Source organism: Caretta caretta, chromosome 17, assembly GCF_965140235.1.
Source record: "Caretta caretta isolate rCarCar2 chromosome 17, rCarCar1.hap1, whole genome shotgun sequence".
Classification (NCBI taxonomy): Eukaryota; Metazoa; Chordata; order Testudines; family Cheloniidae; genus Caretta; species Caretta caretta.
The window spans coordinates 9,973,893-9,991,311 of record NC_134222.1 but is presented as its reverse complement, the minus strand read 5'-3'; the positions used below and the strand labels follow the sequence as shown (position 1 = coordinate 9,991,311).

The 17,419-nt window shown below is 46.0% G+C and overlaps 1 protein-coding gene across 3 annotated transcripts in view; it reads left to right on the top strand.

Annotated features, from left to right (window-relative positions):
• Nucleotides 1–16,688, top strand: part of LYRM9 (LYR motif containing 9) — an 82,240-nt gene extending 65,552 nt beyond the window's left edge. The window contains exons 1-4 of one of the 3 annotated variants that reach the window (XM_048823806.2): nucleotides 9,809–9,926; nucleotides 13,027–13,174; nucleotides 14,207–14,299; nucleotides 15,597–16,688. In XM_048823806.2, coding sequence (XP_048679763.1) covers nucleotides 13,043–13,174; nucleotides 14,207–14,299; nucleotides 15,597–15,614 — 243 coding nt within the window. In that variant the 5' untranslated portion in view covers nucleotides 9,809–9,926; nucleotides 13,027–13,042 and the 3' untranslated portion in view covers nucleotides 15,615–16,688. Of the gene's footprint in view, nucleotides 1–9,808; nucleotides 9,927–13,026; nucleotides 13,175–14,206; nucleotides 14,300–15,596 lie in introns of those variants that run through there. The other 2 variants (XM_048823807.2, XM_075120759.1) reach the window with 2 other exon arrangements.
• The last annotated feature ends 731 nt before the right edge of the window (nucleotides 16,689–17,419 follow it).

Genomic DNA, 17,419 nt, shown 5'->3' with positions numbered 1-17,419 from the left:
CCTCGCCACCCAGAGTGCTGCCCGCGTGGCTGCGGGGGAAGGGGAACAGTGGGGGAGGGGCCAGGGGCTAGCCTCTCCGGCCGGGAGCTCTGGGGCCGGGCAGGACAGTCCCGCAGGCCGGATGTGGCACGCGGGCAATTGTTTGCCCACCTCTGATCTATGGTCTGATTTTCAGAGGTGATGAGCACCTGCATCCTCACTGAGCACTTCATCTCTGTGCGTCTCTGTTCACCACCTGTACAATGGGGATAACAGCACTGCCCTACCTCACACAGTGTTGCAAGGATAAATACTTGAAAGATTGTGAGGTGCTCAGATCTAGTCTGGTAATGAGGGCCAGATAAGTACCCAAGAGAGCTAGATTTAAAGTCAATAGGAACTGGAGCTGCTCAGCACCTCTGATTACTAGGCCATTATCTCCAGTAATTGTATGGGACTCCAGTGGATGGTAGGCTTTAGATTAGAGAAATGTCCTGCCTAGTCATGCTTTAATCCGCTGGCAGAAGAAAACATCCTGACAATCATTGGGATGTGACATGACATACTTCCGCCAAGCTTTGCAGAAGAGTTTTCTTGCCTGGCCTTCGTAACTGCAGCAAAATTCTCGTCAAACAGAGAAGACAATGGAAAATGAATTGAGCGGGACATCTGTAAGACAGAGAAGCTTACGGTGTCAGACAGAAAGGGAATAGCCAAACTTTAGAGACGTGCATATGCTTCCCCTGCATAATTCTGTATAATAAAAAAATCTTAAGACTGAAAAACAAAAAGGCAGCGTTTTCAGGTTATTGTACTTTTTGTCCTCCAGTTGTCAGATGAAAGTCCAGATTTTGATCCAGAATGTAAAGGCCCAAAGCTCTCAATACATATGAAATGAATCAACATTGACATTCATGCCTGTTTCATATAAAATGGAATGATGTATCCAAACAAAATAAAATTAAGAATGTGAATCATTTAAAGAAACACCATTTGGGAGAATTTGCCCAAGCCTTTTTTGTTACATTCACAGCTTACACCTGGAAAAGTCAGAAAAACAAAACAAAACAAAACCCCATGGAAGATATTCTTCCTGGAAGGCTGCAATGTAATCCTATGTTATTTCTTAAAATCTAGGACTTTAAGACCACAAGAACCAAAACCAGAAAGAGACAAAACAGGCTACTCCCTAAAACAGTGAGGCCAATTCATCCAACTTTACTGTAAACTATCCTTCTGCCGTTGTGCTGCTTGCATGCTTCCCTGCAGAGCCCTCTAGCTTGTAGGTAGGACCAGGAAACCGCTAAGCATTTAAAGTGATAGATCACAATTTTAATACAATTTTCCAGACATCATCTTTTGCATGTCAAAATACACAGTATTTGGTTGGTTAGACTCGATCATTATTATTCACTGCCCATTGAAAAGCAAAGGACCTGGTCAGTTTTCAATACAAGTGAAGTTTTTAAGCAGCTAAATTAGGTCCAGTGAAGATATTTGGGATCCAGTTTCCAAACTCAATCTGTATGTTTACATGTCCCAGAAATACATGGCCATGTCTTTGTAAGTGTAACTTTGCGTGCACACGTTTATGGGTTCTAACACCTTAATATTTCATAAGCAAGACAGGTTGATAGATCCGATATGCACACACCACTGCTGGCTGCACATACAATTCTGAGATCTGCTCTGGCTGGAGATCTTTTTTTGTATTTGAGAATATACAATACAAGTGCACATGGCATGGATGCCTGATGTGGGATTTACTTCAGATACAGAAAATGGTCCTCAGAGACAAAAAGACAGGCCCAGATCAAAACATTGGGAGAGTTTCGATCTGATCTTTGCAGTTTGCACCCATGTCTACTAAAATTTGTATGCTCAAAATCTGGGCATGCAAACGGAGAGGTCAGGTGGAAGCCGCTTTGAAAGGTCAGCTCTTGCTCCACATCTCTGGTTTTTTGTAACATCTTTTTTCCTTATGTAAATTCTATTGGGTTGAGAAATCTATGTTATTTCTGGGTCAATTTTTCAAATCCCTCATCAGTGACGATGGATGGCTTTTATTAAGCAAATATCAGAGCATGGAATTTGAAATGTCTCCTTCAAACAAAAGACTGTAACAGTAGAGAGCCACTTATTACCTTCATGATGGAAGAATGGTTTTCTAATCAGCTGTGAACCCTAATGGAAATCATACTTTGGCTGTGAATAATTCCCAGGAGGGAAACTTGGCGGAAAAAACCCCCCTTACCTCAACTTTCTTACTTTATCTGACTCAACACATCTAAAATATTCAAAAGCAAGAACACCCCAGGTAGCACACAGTGCCGACACTACAGTAAACTACTGCCTATTTCAGACAACTCAAGGAAGATGTAGTAGTTGGAGCCAGTGATTAACAAGTTATGCTGTCATATCACTGACCTGTAGGAGACCTGTACTGATCCCTCTACATCTTGCAAGTGTGGATCAGATCCAGGAAGAAGATAACTCTAGGAGAGGACCAGTGTTTCATACACAGGAGCTGACTTTCCATTGTGCAGAGGGGTAATCGACCCCTGGCTCTGCCCCAGACCCTGCCCCCACTTCACCCCTTCTCTCAAGGCCATACTTCCTCTGAGTCATGCTGGCAGGTGGGCTCAGTTAGCTCCACCCAGGCTTTGAAGCAGGTGAACGGGTTTCTTGGGCCAGAGGAAGGAGCCAGTTTGAGAGAAGAAGTCCTGGAGGGAAGCTCTAGGAGTGGTTGAGCTTTGGAGAGAAGTCCATATTGCATTATCACTTTGAAGTCTGTTAATAAAGACAAACTGCCAAGAAGGGGTTGAGTTTAGACACCGAGGACTTGCGCCACTGGGCATCCAAGTCAGTGGAAAAACTCCCTTTGACTGCAATGAGCAGCGGACGGGGCCCTAACTCAGGACGTGTGTGTTTGGTTGCTTTGACTTCAGAATCAGAGCATTTGGCCCAGTATGGGTAAATGTGCTCACATACTTTCCTATTTTCTCAGCCTCTATTTGTTCAGCCCCCTGGCTCCTCTCCCTCCTGCTTTTATACATTGCTTTTGTATCGCAGAAAGGCACCCAATGTTTAGGAAGGTAGAGAACAACTTGGCATAATCTGATTGTCATGTAGTTCTGCCTCACCTTCCCCTCCCGCCGCTGCTGGCTGAGATAATAGCAAGTGTAAATAAAGGCAGGACGGAGCCCCTGAAGTGTGTTCTTCCAAGGTTTACAATGCTTAATTAAATAAATTATGTATCGGTGAATTAATGTTAAGTTTGTATCGTCAGCCCATGAGACAATAACCTGGTTAAAATCACTCCATTCAGAGAGGCATCCTTTCCCTTTGGAAGCTTGGAACAGATTTTTTCTTATGAAATGGGAGAAACGCCAACCTTGGGGGTTTCTATAGTATCAGTCACCAGAGTCACGACACGCTGTTTCTGCAGCTCCTTAAAAAAATATCTGGTGTAAAACTTGCCTGTTGCTGTTGTTAGACAGGTGGTGAGCTGTGTTGTGTGCATGGTTAGTCTACATAAGCACAAGTTTATTATTATCTCTCCCTGTCCGTTCCATTTCTGCCTGTTTGTCTCCTCCACCTCGTCTCATAAACTTTTTGGGTCGGGGACATTTCTGAGATGTGTGCACAGCACCTGGCACGATGGGGTGCTGATCCCTAACTGGTGCCGATAGGTGCTACTCCAATGCAAATAATACTATAAAACCTCCGGGCTCTGTTCTCTACCCACCTCCGGCAGACACAAAAATCTGCCCTATGGTGAACTGTCCCTTCTTTAGGTGGATGTGGCTTATTTTGAGTCTAATTACCTTATGTCCTATAGCAAGTCAATCCAGCATGGACTTTGTCCCATACTTCAGCAATTATCATGCAGAAGACAAAATGCACAATTTTGTACTATGTATGACTTTGTACCGTGAATACAACAATATTGCGCGATGTTGTCCTTCAAGAACAACTTTTATCCTGTATTTTTCAGACATGGTCCTTTAATTATGTACCATAACAAAAAACTTCATCAAGCCCTAAATCTTCAGTAGCATCGGCCTACAGATGTTTATGCCAGAAACAGAAAATATTTTCAGCCATCTCATCCGTGGGTGTCAATCAGCATAGCTCCTTTCATTGTATACCCATTGAGGATCTAGGCCGGGGGTGGCCAACCTGTGGCTCCGGAGCCTCATGCGGCTCTTCAGAAGTTAACATGCGGCTCCTTGTCTAGGCACCGACTCCGGGGCTGAAGCTACAGGCGCCAGCTTTCCGATGTGCCGGGAGGTGCTCACTGCTCAACCCCTGGCTCTGCCACAGGCCCTGCCGCCGCTCCACCCCTTCCCTCCCCTGAGCCTGCTGTGCCCTCTCTTCTCCCCCCTCCTCCCCAGAGCCTCCTGCATGCCACAAAACAGCTGATCGGGAGGTGCAGGGAGGGAGCGGGAGGTGCTGACTGGCGGGGCTGCCAGTGGGCGGGAGGTGCTGGGAGCCGGAGGGGAGCTTACAGGGGGCTGCTGACATATTGCTGTGGCTCTTTGGCAACGTACATTGGTAAATTCTGGCTCCTTCTCAGGCTCAGGTTGGCCACCCCGATCTAGTCCATCCTCTACAATTAGCATCTGTTTACACCTAGATTAATTTACTGAAGGTATGCATTGCAGTAGCCCCTCGCCCCCTTGGGCTATGCACTGTAGGCATATATAACAAAGATTTTTTCCCTCCTGCAAAAAGTTGACAACTTAAGTAAAGATGCAGAATAGAGATACTTAGGAAGAGAATTCAACCATTTATTGATGCTACTGTGTTAGGGGTTTTACCTTGTTATGCTGCAAAATGCTTTTTGAAATGCTAAACTAGAGAAAAGCTGAACTCTATGGCAAATGGAGAGGAAACTGTATGCCATGGCACAGAAGATTTCTACTTGTTCTGTTCTCATTTTATAATAATTTTCATGTCATTGTCCATTATCTGTGTGGGTTTTATTTTAAACTGACATATTCCTGGCCTCATACATTTGCAATGCATTTTCCAATTAGCAGAGCATTTTGTGAATGGCAAGGATTATGTGTGTTTTTGCAGCTAGGAGGGATTTAGGGACTCCAAGGGGAGACCTTTTCAAGGCTAAAAGAAAGCAGTGTGAGGTCTGAATGAATATTTTATGAATGCTAAAGGTATTAGGACACTGTGTTTCAAGAACACAATGATCTCAGAGCAAACAATGGAGGATACCAGAGAACAGATTTCTAAATTTCTTTCAAAATACCAAGCCGATCAAAACAGCCATGTGACTGGGTGTTCCACTGGTGAAAAAAAAAATAACCTACAGAAATAGAAACCATGGTCTCCATCAATTCAGAATGGCCCATATAATAAATTTAGCAGACTAATGGTTTATTGTTGGGCTCTGCACCAATGCTGTTATGCTAATCAGATTCAGGCTAGGGAGTAGCAACCATATACACTAGGTCTGGACTTGGCCCAAACAAGATCCTAATTTGTGTGAGTGCACAAAAGCTCTTAAAGAGATACTCACTGTCAAAGGTCCAAAATGTAGGGGAGAAGTGTTGTGGAAAGGGAAAGGAGGGTTTTCAAGGCCTAAAATGAAGATAATTTCTTTTCTTTTTTTTTATTCTAGGGGAAAACAGTTTCCTCGGTTAGGTATGTCCCTGCATGTTGCAAACCCAAAGGCAGCAGAACTATGCTAGTGCAGAAGAACCAGAAAATGATACTGACTAGTCTAGTTTCATTTTCGAAGAGATGACCCCAATGCAGGAAAGCAGTTAAGCATCTGCTTAAAGTTAAGCACATGCTTTATGTTTAAGTGCTTTTCTAAGCAGGGATACTTTCCTTAATTGCAGACTGAGCAAAAGGCCGAAGGCATCCATACATCATATGGTGGCACTTAGATTGATCTTCTGGCATCGGTAATCTAAAATATTCTTAGTAATGCAGGTGAGGACTGTTTAAGAGTGATATGCTTGGTATCTCGAGGGTGCCCCTTTCTCTTCTAGTACACTACGCAAACCAATCGAAAAACGCTCTCAACATGTTAGAAATATTGATCGCCACAAGATTGCACTGAAAGTGGGGACATAAATTGCACAGCACAGAATAGACTTGGCTCAAGAGTGACTCTCCTCAATCCTGCTTTGATAATCCACTGAAGGATAAGAGCCTAATTTTGGCAAAAAAAGAAATGGACTCAGGAACTTATCCTTGAAAGGTACAGTTTCTTGGCCCCCTTTTTTTTTAAATAATAGAAGTATTGGAGGCGAAAATGACATACAGGCTTGACTGACATTTCCTAGAGCATTAAAAAAAAATACCCATGAGGTACATCATGGCACAATTGAAGTCAGTGGCAAAATTCCCATTTGAATCAACAGGACCAGGCTGCAGCTCTGAAAGTTTTCCTGAAGAACGTGATCAACAGAATGCCTTGTCTCTTTTATGTAGTTAGTTGTCAGTAATGCATTTGCTCAACTTTGTCTCCCTCCGGAGCGCTATTGGTTGAAATTCTAATCTCCCCCCATCCAAAGCCTGAGACAATGGACTTTGCGTGGGGTACAAAGGTTGGAGGGAGAATAGAAGGAATCCAGCCCCCTTCCACTGACAACCAGAGTACGGGGGTACTCCAGCATGCAATCGGATGTTGATGTTAGGGTTCAGGACTTGTGGGAGTAGCCACCGCTCACTGTGGGACTCCTCAGACCGCTGAGTCCAGTTTGTGGTGTACGTGTCTCTGTGCAGTTCACAGACCCGTTGAAGACATCCCTGGGGCACCGTGCATAACTACGCCCCTGCCTTCCAATAGCATAGACCATGAGGGAAGATGGCACTGCAATTTGCAAGGAGCTGCAGGGTTCTGTGTGACCTTCCCCCATCTGAACCTTTCGGCTGCCCCTGTATTTCGTGCCTCTCCGGCTGGGACAGTTTCTACCCCTTTGCACAATGTAGGAGGGTTGTGGGGTACTTCAGTGCTCATCCCCGATTTGTCCAAAAGAAAACGTGTTTCCTTTCAAAAGAAGAAATGAATAGCTTGACGAGGAGTTGTCTGAAGATGAAATATAATTCAGCAAAAGGAAAAATGAAGGTAAGCGAGTCTCCGGAATATATGTCCTGACAGTGAGCTCTTAGACCCCAAAGGCCGTGGTGGAATCCCCATTACTTGGCATATTGAAAACCAGGTTGGACAGAGGACTGGAGGATATGCTGTTGGAACCATCCTGTCCTGGCACCCAGAGAACGAATGAGAGGCATCTAATGTAATCCTTCCGACTGCTCGGTCCTCACTCTGTGCTTGAGGGTTCCATTGGCTTCTACACCAAACCCAATATTTAACTTTGGTAACAGAGCCTTTGACTCCATCAGACCTGTTTTCCATACATATGCTTCAGAAATATTTCAGCACTTTCCAAGGAATCTGATCCAAAGCCCACTAAAATCAGTTGGTGTCTTCCCATTAATCCAAACTGAAAGTGAGTCCAGAATTCCTTCCATGGACTCATTGGACCTTGACTTCCATTGCAGAGCAATGCCCCTCTGGAGAACCTGCCCCATAATCATAAGTAGCCTCAGGTACCACAAAGACTCATCATTGTTTTTGCTGATACAGACTAACACAGCTACCCCTCTGAAACCTGTAAGAAGTGAAGGACTCTCTAAGGAGGCAATGGATAAAGCACTGGCCTGGGACCCAGAAGATCTGAGTTATACTCCCAGAGCTGGCCCACTGGCTGGCATTAGGAAAGTCACTTAATGGCCCAGTGCCTCAGTTTCCCCACCTATAAAATGGGGAGGATGATACTGACCTCCTTTCTAAAGTGCTTTAGTATCTTAAAAGTGCTACGTAAAAACTGTTATTAAAGAATCAGTTATCACAACTAAGCTGGAAACTCCAGTCATTATAAAGTATTGACAGAATCATTTGTTATGGGGTTTGTTTTAGATAGAGACGAATGTTTCTCTCTGGATACAAAGCTTGCATTTAATCAATTCAGAGCGACATTTTAGCTCTATACAGTCCAGCAGAGAGGGCTATTCAATAAAATAAACATTATTTCACTTAGAGACAATGCCAGTTGCAGTAGCTCTTTTTCCAATTAAATTCGACATTCCTTTTCTGCATTACCAGTCTGGATTGGTCTGATGAGATTGGTACTTACATTACTGTCATATTTATTCTTTTTGACATGTGTTATGGGACTGCAATTTGATGAAATGAATCAAAATGTAGCTCTCGCATAAAAGCCAGCCCCTGAAGCTAATTATCCACCTATAATTCCTGTCAATACTTGAAGTTTAAGAGAATGGGGAAGTCTGCTCGATGGAACATGAGAGACAGGTTAGGAAAGAAAATGTTCAAGAGATCACATTCAAGGATCTCAACATTCTGACAATAGGACAAGCTGCTGAACTAAACCGTTCCAACCTCACTTTCACCTGATCTCAAGTGTGGCCTTCTCTCCCCAGCCGGTGCCTGCCTACGCTTATCTACACCTTTGTGATGGATTGCCTCTACATGGGGCTGCACAGTAAAGCCCCTCAGAAACAGAACCCAGTGCAAAATGCGGCTGCTCGTTGTTAGTGATGTTTGATGCTGAGCTCGCATGACACTGGGGTGCTGAGAACTGCTCTGGCTGCCAGTGAATTTCTAGGGGGAATTTAAGGTATTGACCTTAACCCTAAGGCCCTAAATAGCTTGGTACCAGGTTACCCAGAGACTGGCTCTCTCCGCATGCCAGATGGCAGACGAGATCAGCAGAGGTACCCATAGAGATACTGCCAGAGCCGTTTCCATGAGCTTGCAGGAGGTGTGACTGCAGCCCATGTGGACATCCTCAAGCTAGCTTTGAGCTAGTTAGTTCAAATAACAATAGCAGTGAAGCTGTGGCAGTGTAGATGGTACAACGCCCTCCCCTGCCCACCCTTCCCGCACCCTGGGTACGTATTTGCGCAGCTAGCCTAGGCTGCCATGGTTTCACTGCTATTATTATTCAAGCTATCTAGAGCAAAGCTAGCTTGGGGCTGCCTACCCATGGTGGAGTCACACCTCTGATTGCAGTGTAGACATACTGTCAATCCACCCACGCCCAGCTCTGTTAGCCTTCTAGGCATGTTGCAAAGCCCACCTCTTCGCCCAGGCTTCCAAGAGCTTGAGGGGTTTCTACGGGCCAGATTCCAATACCCGATCAATGAGTAATACCCTGGTGTAAGGTGCTATTCAGTGTGATGAAAGCGATTGCAATCTGGTCCTCTGCATGCGGTAGCTTTATTTTATTTCTCCTATTCTATGTGTCTGTGGGTATTTAGTTCTCTCTCAACGTGGGCTGAGCCATCATTTGTATGGTGCTGTCTGGCATGGTTATTTGTGCTGTCTGCTTTTTCACATAAGCCTGGGGTGTCCGGAGCAGAGGATGGGTGCCTAGTGAGATTCTTACATACAGAGAAATTCGTGATGGGCTGTGGTCTCTACGCTTTGGGTGCCTGTATAAGGGAGGTAGCATTTCAGGGGTGCTGATCAAAGGCGACTATCTCTGTGGCAAGGAAATATTGTCCAATCTGTCGCTGTATCCAGCAAAAAGCTTATTTGGGGGACAGCACCCACAAACGTCACTCCAGGGAGTAGCCATCTATACAGCAGCCTGTGATCACTGGCGTGGTGATGCCTCAGATACCAGGCTATGCTTCCTCGCCTTGGGACGGGACAGGAGGCAGCAAACCAAAAGGAGGGCCCTCAGCACAGGTGTCACCCTCTGCAGGGTCCAGAAAAACCAAGGGTGGGTGCTGTGCATTTCGTGCGGGGCTGGTGTGATCTGCAGTTCGCCCGGCGGGGGGCGCTGCTCACCGTCCTGGGCCCCGCCAAACGGGATTCCCACGCAGCGGCCCGTGGCCGCCCTTGCCCTTGGGTGCGGGCAGCTTCCGAGCCAGCGGCCAGTGAGGTACCTGCAGCGCGCTGGGGAGGAGGGGGCCGCGGGGATAGAGGGGTGCGGTGCACTGGGGAAAGGGGGCTAGGGGACAATGGGATGTAAGGATACTGGGGTGCAGTGCAGGGGGAGAAGGGGCTAGGAGACAATGGGACTGGGGATAGTGGGGTGCAGTGCACTGGGGAGGGGAGCTGCGGGGATACTGGGGAGCAGTGCGCGGGGAAGGGGGGCAGCGGGGTTACTGGGGTGCAGTGCGCTGGGGAGGTTACTGGGGTGCAGTGCCTGGGGAGGATAATAGAGTACAGTACACTGGGGAGGCGGGGGTGCAGTGTACGGGGGGAGGATACCGGGATGCAGGGCGAGGGGGCAGCAGGGGTTACTGGGGTGCAGTGCGCTGGGGAGGATACTGGGCTGCAGTGCGCTGGGGAGCAGTGCACGGGAAAGGGGGGGCAGCGGGGTTACTGGGGTGCAGTGCGCTGGGGAGGATACTGGGCTGCAGTGCGCTGGGGAGCAGTGCACGGGGAAGGGGGGGGCAGCGGGGTTACTGGGGTGCAGTGCGCTGGGGAGGATACTGGGCTGCAGTGCGCTGGGGAGCAGTGCACGGGGAAGGGGGGGCAGCGGGGTTACTGGGGTGCAGTGCGCTGGGGTTGAGGCTGGCTCCTGGCTCTAGCCGAGCCTTGCAGCCGCCGGAAGGAAGCGCCGAGCCGCGGCCGCCTGCCCCCCCGGGCGCGGCTCTCCGGCTCCGGCCTTGGGGCGACCCGAGCGGCGCTGCGGGCCCGGCCCTGTCCCTGCGGGCGGCGGATACAAGCCGGGCGATCTGGCTCCCCCGCGCCTGCCGGCTGGATTTGGGGCCGCGCTCTTGCGCCCCAGCTGCAGGGAGGGGGAGCGCTTGGAGAGGTGCCGGGCTCTCCGTGCTAGCACCCCCCTCCCCGCCCCCAGCAGCGGGGGGGCTTTACCCTAAGCCTTCCCCCTCTGTGGCTGCCTGCTGCAGGCGGGGAGAGCCAGGGCGCATTCACGGCAGCACCAGCTGGGGGGGCTTTAAATGCACAGAGGGGTGCGTCCGGCTGGCACGTCTGCAGGGCACGTTCATGCCCCTTTCATCCCCAATCAGCGCCCCCCCTCAGCATTACCCATCACTCACCGGCAGCCACCTCCAGCTTGAAGCTCAGCAGCTGTTGTGAATACCCCCAAACCCACTGAATCTAAGAAGTGAAGATTAGCCCTATCTCCAGGTGACAGGACAGGGGGTGCTTAGAGACGGGGAAGGAAATTACCCCAGCGGGAATTTGGCCAAGTCATCAGGGTGCTCATGCCCTTATTCGTGGGGACTATGTCCTAGATATTGTCTACACTTCGGAGCCCCCTCCTGCCCTGAGCTGAGCATGCACAGACGCCTGCCCTTTAGGATTTTCCCAAAATCGTCATGCTAAAGCGAAGGGAATTTGAGGGGCTGGGTATGGGGGGGAAAAATAGTGGACACCACCATAAGACCCTTCAGGGCCTGTTTTGATACTCTAGCCAAAAGACTGCAAGAGTTATTGCTGTGCATTTGCTGAGATGCAGCGTGTAGGTTCACTGACAGGAGTTGGTTGAGGACTTTGAAACTGAAACTAGACTCTCCTGCATCCATTGCTCTCACACCCAGACACTAGTGTCACCCATCGCTTAGCTGTTATCAGGCGATTGGGGTCTGGTTAGCCGAAGAGCATGATTTTCCCAGAAGAGGAGGCTGTGAAATGCAAGAGCTGCCAGGACTGGAGCTGTCATGAAATCGCTCAGTAGCCAGCCCCTGCAGAAAGTTAATGGTGTTACACCCCAGGATGAATTTGGCCCAAGGACGTGAAGTGTTTAGAAAACCCACAAAGATATTATGAAGGCTAAATACCTTAATTGATGCTAAAATTATATCCCACACCTACTTGGTTATTTAGTTACTCATGTATTTCTTGACTCTAATGAGTAATTATGTAAAAACTGTACTTTCTCCAAAATGTTAATTTAGGTTTCCGCAGATGGCAACCATCTGTTAAATGACTAGTCATTTAAAAGATCTGATTAGCACTTTATTCAGCCTGTATATTGTAACAGAAAGTCCATCCAAGTGTACTGGTGGGGAACGTTTGGTAGATGTTCTTTTCCCTGTTACTGCTACGTTCATGATGAGTCTCAAAGCTATTAATGTTTGTGCACGAGTCCTGGTGTGTTTATGCAGATTGCTTAAAAGGTGGAACTTCAAGCTTGCAAACCAGTTTTCACCTAGAGCTCTTGAAACGATTCGAGCACTAGGAAATCAAGCCCTACTCACATAATCTTAATAGCAACCACTTAAGGCCCTGATCCTGCAATATCAGCCATGTGGGTTGCCTCGTGAGACTCCATATGGACTCTCACTAGAGGCATGGGGGAGAGGGGCAGCATGGGCATAGGTCAGCTCATGGGGATCAGACTACAGGTGCAAGGGCTAGGACCTCTTCTTCCAGACTGGCACACTGCATGAGGATCATTTACAGTAGCAGAATGGAGGCCCGTGTCTAAGTGCCCTACAAACATCTCAAAGACAATGCCCCTGCCCCAAAGAGCTGTTTGAAGGCCCCATTCCTTCAAAGACGTACACATGTGAGAAGTCCCCCCCCCCCCAGTCAAGATCAGTCCCTAACACAAGTGATTTACAAAGGGGCAGGGGGGAGGGGAAAAATTGTATACTGTGGGGGGGAAGGGGGTTATGTACACCCAGCCACCCACGGACCCCTTTCTCACACACACTTCTATATTTCTACATTTGATTCATGACACCTAACCCTAGCTGCCCTCAAATAAGCAATTTCTCAATAGTTTGAACATGTTCCTTAGCTGTTCCTTAGCCATTCCATGCCTCATTTCCTCCTAATCCCATGGGGAGATTATATAAGAATTTGCAGATTCCGGGATGAAAATTCAAAGCATAATTAAAAATAAATCATGATACTAAACCTGTATGTTCCTGCAAACCACTCAGATTACTCCTGGTTTTAAGTTTACCAAGACTGAAGCTCTCCTTGTAAAATTAGCCTTGAGATTTAATTCTGCAGTGTGCATTTCCCAGTTTTGTGAAATACCCTTGTTTTGTTTGTTTTAGCAGCTGAAATCTTAACATGACAATGGCTCCGTTACCGGGGGCTGAATTAGTCCAGAAGCCTTTGCAGTTATATCGCTACCTGCTTCGATGTTGTAAGCGGCTTCCTACAGAAAATATCCAACAGCATTACAGACATGCAATCAGACAGGTAGAGAGATGCTCTCTTTGGCGATGGGAAAGCTTGTTTTCCCATTTATTTGGATTATTAAAGTAGAGAAAACTAATCAGGTTAAAAAGATCCTTAAAAATTAAAAAACAAGTTTCTTTACTTTTTTACTAAGAGCATGTTAAACTTTTAGAATCTCTTTTCCATCGCTGATGCCTCATTTCGGCAGTTCACTCAAGCCTTGTTTCTGCTAGCCAAAAAGGTACTGTTCCTCTTAAAATGATTGTAGCACACCTTGCATCCAACATAAAATACTTTATATGGTTTACAAGGGAACATACAATTTTTGCAGAGCTATACACTATTTCAGTCTGAACTGCTTTAGTGGACACAAACTAGCTGAAGCGGTTCAGTTCGTTCTCCCATTGCTGTTCCACAATACATAGGGACATAGGACTGGCAGAGACCTTCTGGGTTATTGAGTCCAGCCCCCTGCAAGTGCAGTCAACTCTGTCAGATAATCCTGTTCATGAATGTCCTGGGTGGCCTTTCCAAGCATCCCAGAATGCACCACTTCTGGGATCTATGCCCGAACGTGCAAGCCCTTAACGTAAGTCAGCAAGGTTAGTGTGAGCATATGGAACATGTGCTCCAGCTGGTGCAACACAACCAGGTGAATAGCCCTGGTCCTTACCTTGTTAGCACAAACTTCTATAAGACCCCCTGCTGCAGAAGGTTTAGAATAGCGAATATGAAAGTATGTTCACCATAACCCAGTGGTTCTCAACCTGAGGCCCAATCAGCACACAGTTGCTGCCCACGTGACATCCTCAGGGCCATACAGATAGAATTGGATGTGGCCCACAATGGAAAAATAGGTTGAAAGCCACTTCTGTAACCCCTTCTGAACAAAGATCTGCCTATTTGCTAGAATTGGCATTCTAGGTCTTCAGATTGTATATGTTTTTGATCAAGTATTTATTTCAGGATTTTAAATCCTTATTTTAGCAGGATCTGATCAGCTGTTACATTAACTGGAGTTAATCATTTTCACATTCTGCTCAAACCCCGTAGAGTTTCAGAGTTCATGCGGATGAAGACAGTCCTGAGAGAATCCAGCAGATTATTAAGAGAGCCATTGAAGATGCTGACTGGGTCATGAATAAAGTAAGTGCAGCTATATTCCTCCCCCTCAGGTTGTCCGAATCCTGTTCTTAGTTAATTCAGTTCAAGAGCTGGGATGTTGGAAAACAAATGAGACTTGTCTTCCTCTGCAATGGGCTTTGAGATCTATGGGTGAGAGGATTTGTGTAATAACTAGACCTGGTTTCAGGGATTCTTTTTAAAAAACAGCTCTTCGTTGACAGAAAATCCCCAAACTATAAACTAATGAATCACAGGGGTTTGCAAGTACACTCTCACTCAGGAGAGCACACTTCTGCCCCGTCTGAGGCCTTGTTTACATTGGGGATTAGTTCAGATTTCAGCAACTAGTGAATCTGCAGCTATGTAAATATCTAATATAGACAAGAAAGCCGCAGTTTATCCCACTGCTCAACATTGAGATGAATTAACTCTCTCCCTGCTAACATTCCATCCACTTGTAACCAGGCTCCCAGAATGCTCATCTCACGAGTCTTCCCTGTGCTGCTAAGATCAGGGTGAGAACCCTAGCGCTCTTACCCTCGATACTGCCACTGCATCAGCATTAGGAGATTTTCCTCCAGCTGGTCAGCGCAGGCAAGGCTGCAGATGTGGCATGTCTCCATGCAGCCAGCGCAAAATAATGTGGCTTGAAAGATAACTCGATTCCTAAGTGCAGGGATCTCTTCTGATCTGTTGAGCCATGAGTCTCACTTCTGTTTCACTGAAGTTAAGTTTGACTGGTAAGCAAACAAACCTAACAAAATGAGTCAAAAAGTCATCTGCCTTAAAAAAATCTGTTATTTAATTAAAAATCACTGTGGAGGAGGAGGGGAGGGGGAAAATAAAAATAAAAATCACTCTGAAATCCAGAAGAGAGTTAACACCAGGAGGAGCTATTAATTAGTCACAGATTTTATAAAATTTTAGCAGCATCCAGATCTCTGGCACTTTTAGCCCAGTTTGCAAACCCTATTCTGAGTGCCTGGTGAAGGCCCTAATTCTGATCTCACCCCAGAGACTGGTCTGACTCCACTGGCTTCAGCTGAATTATTCCACATTCTCCACCGTGAGGAAGAGGCGACTCATCCCCAAGGGCCATCCAGAAACAAACTCATGCCCAATATTCTACATCTCTCAGAGGGGAAGTCCTGGGGTTTTACTCTGTGAAGGTTAAAAGGAATTCAGCAGCCTTCGGTGGATCAGAAACGGGGTCCTGAATGTTAGTGCTTGGTAGGGTTTTACCAAAAAGACTCCTTCCTTGTGTGAATGGTCACTTTTAATATGTCCCTATATCACGTGTGGTTTCGTTTTTTTGCAGTATACGAGACAGAGGTAGAAAGAAGGGGATGAAGAGAAGATGCTCATCAATACAGATCCTCAGTCAGAGTCCAGGCAAATAAGCCCAGTTGTTTGTAAGAGTGCCCATGTTGTAAACTGTGCCTGCAGTTTCTCCTGGTGTAAAATGGTTTGTCATAATACCTACTTCACTGGGGTGTCGTGAGGCTTAATGAATCTTTCTGAAGCTCTTTGAGATTTTTTTTTTATTACTATAAAACTCCTTGGCTAAAGCGCTTCTCCACTATTTTTTTGTTTGGGGGGGTGGAGCGAATGGAGGTGGGAAGCAGAGAGCGATTTCAGATCCCATGTTTTGGTTCATCCTATGATGGAGATGGGAGCTGGCTGCTGAAGCCCCTATCCCGCTAGTGGATATTACTGCAAGATGAGAGCCTAAGATTAGATCAAGATCTAAAATGCATCAGAGTTTCGTAGGGTTGGGGTTTTTAAGCTGGTGTTTATCAATAACTGGACCCAAACATACCTCTATTTTTCTTTATTTTTTTATTTTTTTATTAATGATGGCAATCCAGCACTACTGTTACAAATCAATGGCCTGCAAGAGGCAAATAAATTGGATACCGGCATTTGCTCCAGACTAAAGAAATAGAGCAATCTACCGACTACACCAAGGAAATTCAAAGGCTAGCCCTTTACTAGTTCTAATATACTTACTCTTGGCAGCATGTATTGAGCTAGGTTCTATGCCCTGAGTTACACCCATGAATGGGAAGAGGGTTACATGTAACTGATGGCAAAATAATTGGCCTGTGGCATCTAAGATTCTCTTCACCCACCCACTCAATGAAAGGAGACAGAACCTGCTTCTGCTATGCAGACACAGCAAAACAAAGGAAGGATGAAACTTCTCTGCCTTGTGGGTTTGTCATGCCCTGCTAGATTATGTGAATGTCATTTTTTGATTGTTGCTTTTAGTTATCCTTAATGTTTCTACAGATTCCCTTTAAGTTTGACAATAAACAGAAACTTGACTTTGCATGGTCAGAATTGTTACACTGACACAGTTTTATTTAATACCTGAGGGGAAAAAATAAAAACCATTTGAAGAACAACATGCATTTGTATAAGCCTTGCCTTTCTATATTTGCAGTGTGTTACAGCGGAAAGTTTTGTTTTGGAGTGTAATACTGATTAAATAATGTCTTGATAATAAGCACAGCATATGGCATTGAAAATCACTGGCTTACACGCCGAGTTACAGACAGATAAAATGACCAGGCTCTTGCCTTAGAGAATTTAACATGTGACTGTGTATAAATGTATATGATTTAAGATGGAACTGACTGACACACACTCACTGTAGGCTATAGCAAACTCTTGGTAGACTGATGGATTTCAGTGCAGGTTGGATTGGACACACAGGCCCTGATTCAGCAAAGCATGTAAGTATTTTATTAACTTTAAGCTTATTGATCCATGTTCAGCAATGAACTGCTTAAATTCTAGTGGAAGTAAGTATAGTTAAGCTACAATTCAGCATAGCACTTATGGGACTATTCGCATGCTTAAATGTAAGTACATGGTCAGCTGCCTCACTGGATCAAGCCACGAGAGAGATGATGCGGGTGTTAATCCTTTAGTCCTAATCTCTAGTTTTGGGGAGAACACACTCTGTTCAGTTGGGTGGGGCAGGTGTGTGTGTACCTGGGTGTGTATTGGGCTACTGTGTGAGGCACTGGACACTAACAATGTATTGCACAGCACAGACAATTTACAAAAGCCTTTGCAATTTTTTTTTTAACATGCTGCAAGTGTTTCCTTACAAAACAACCTCCTAAGTGTCTT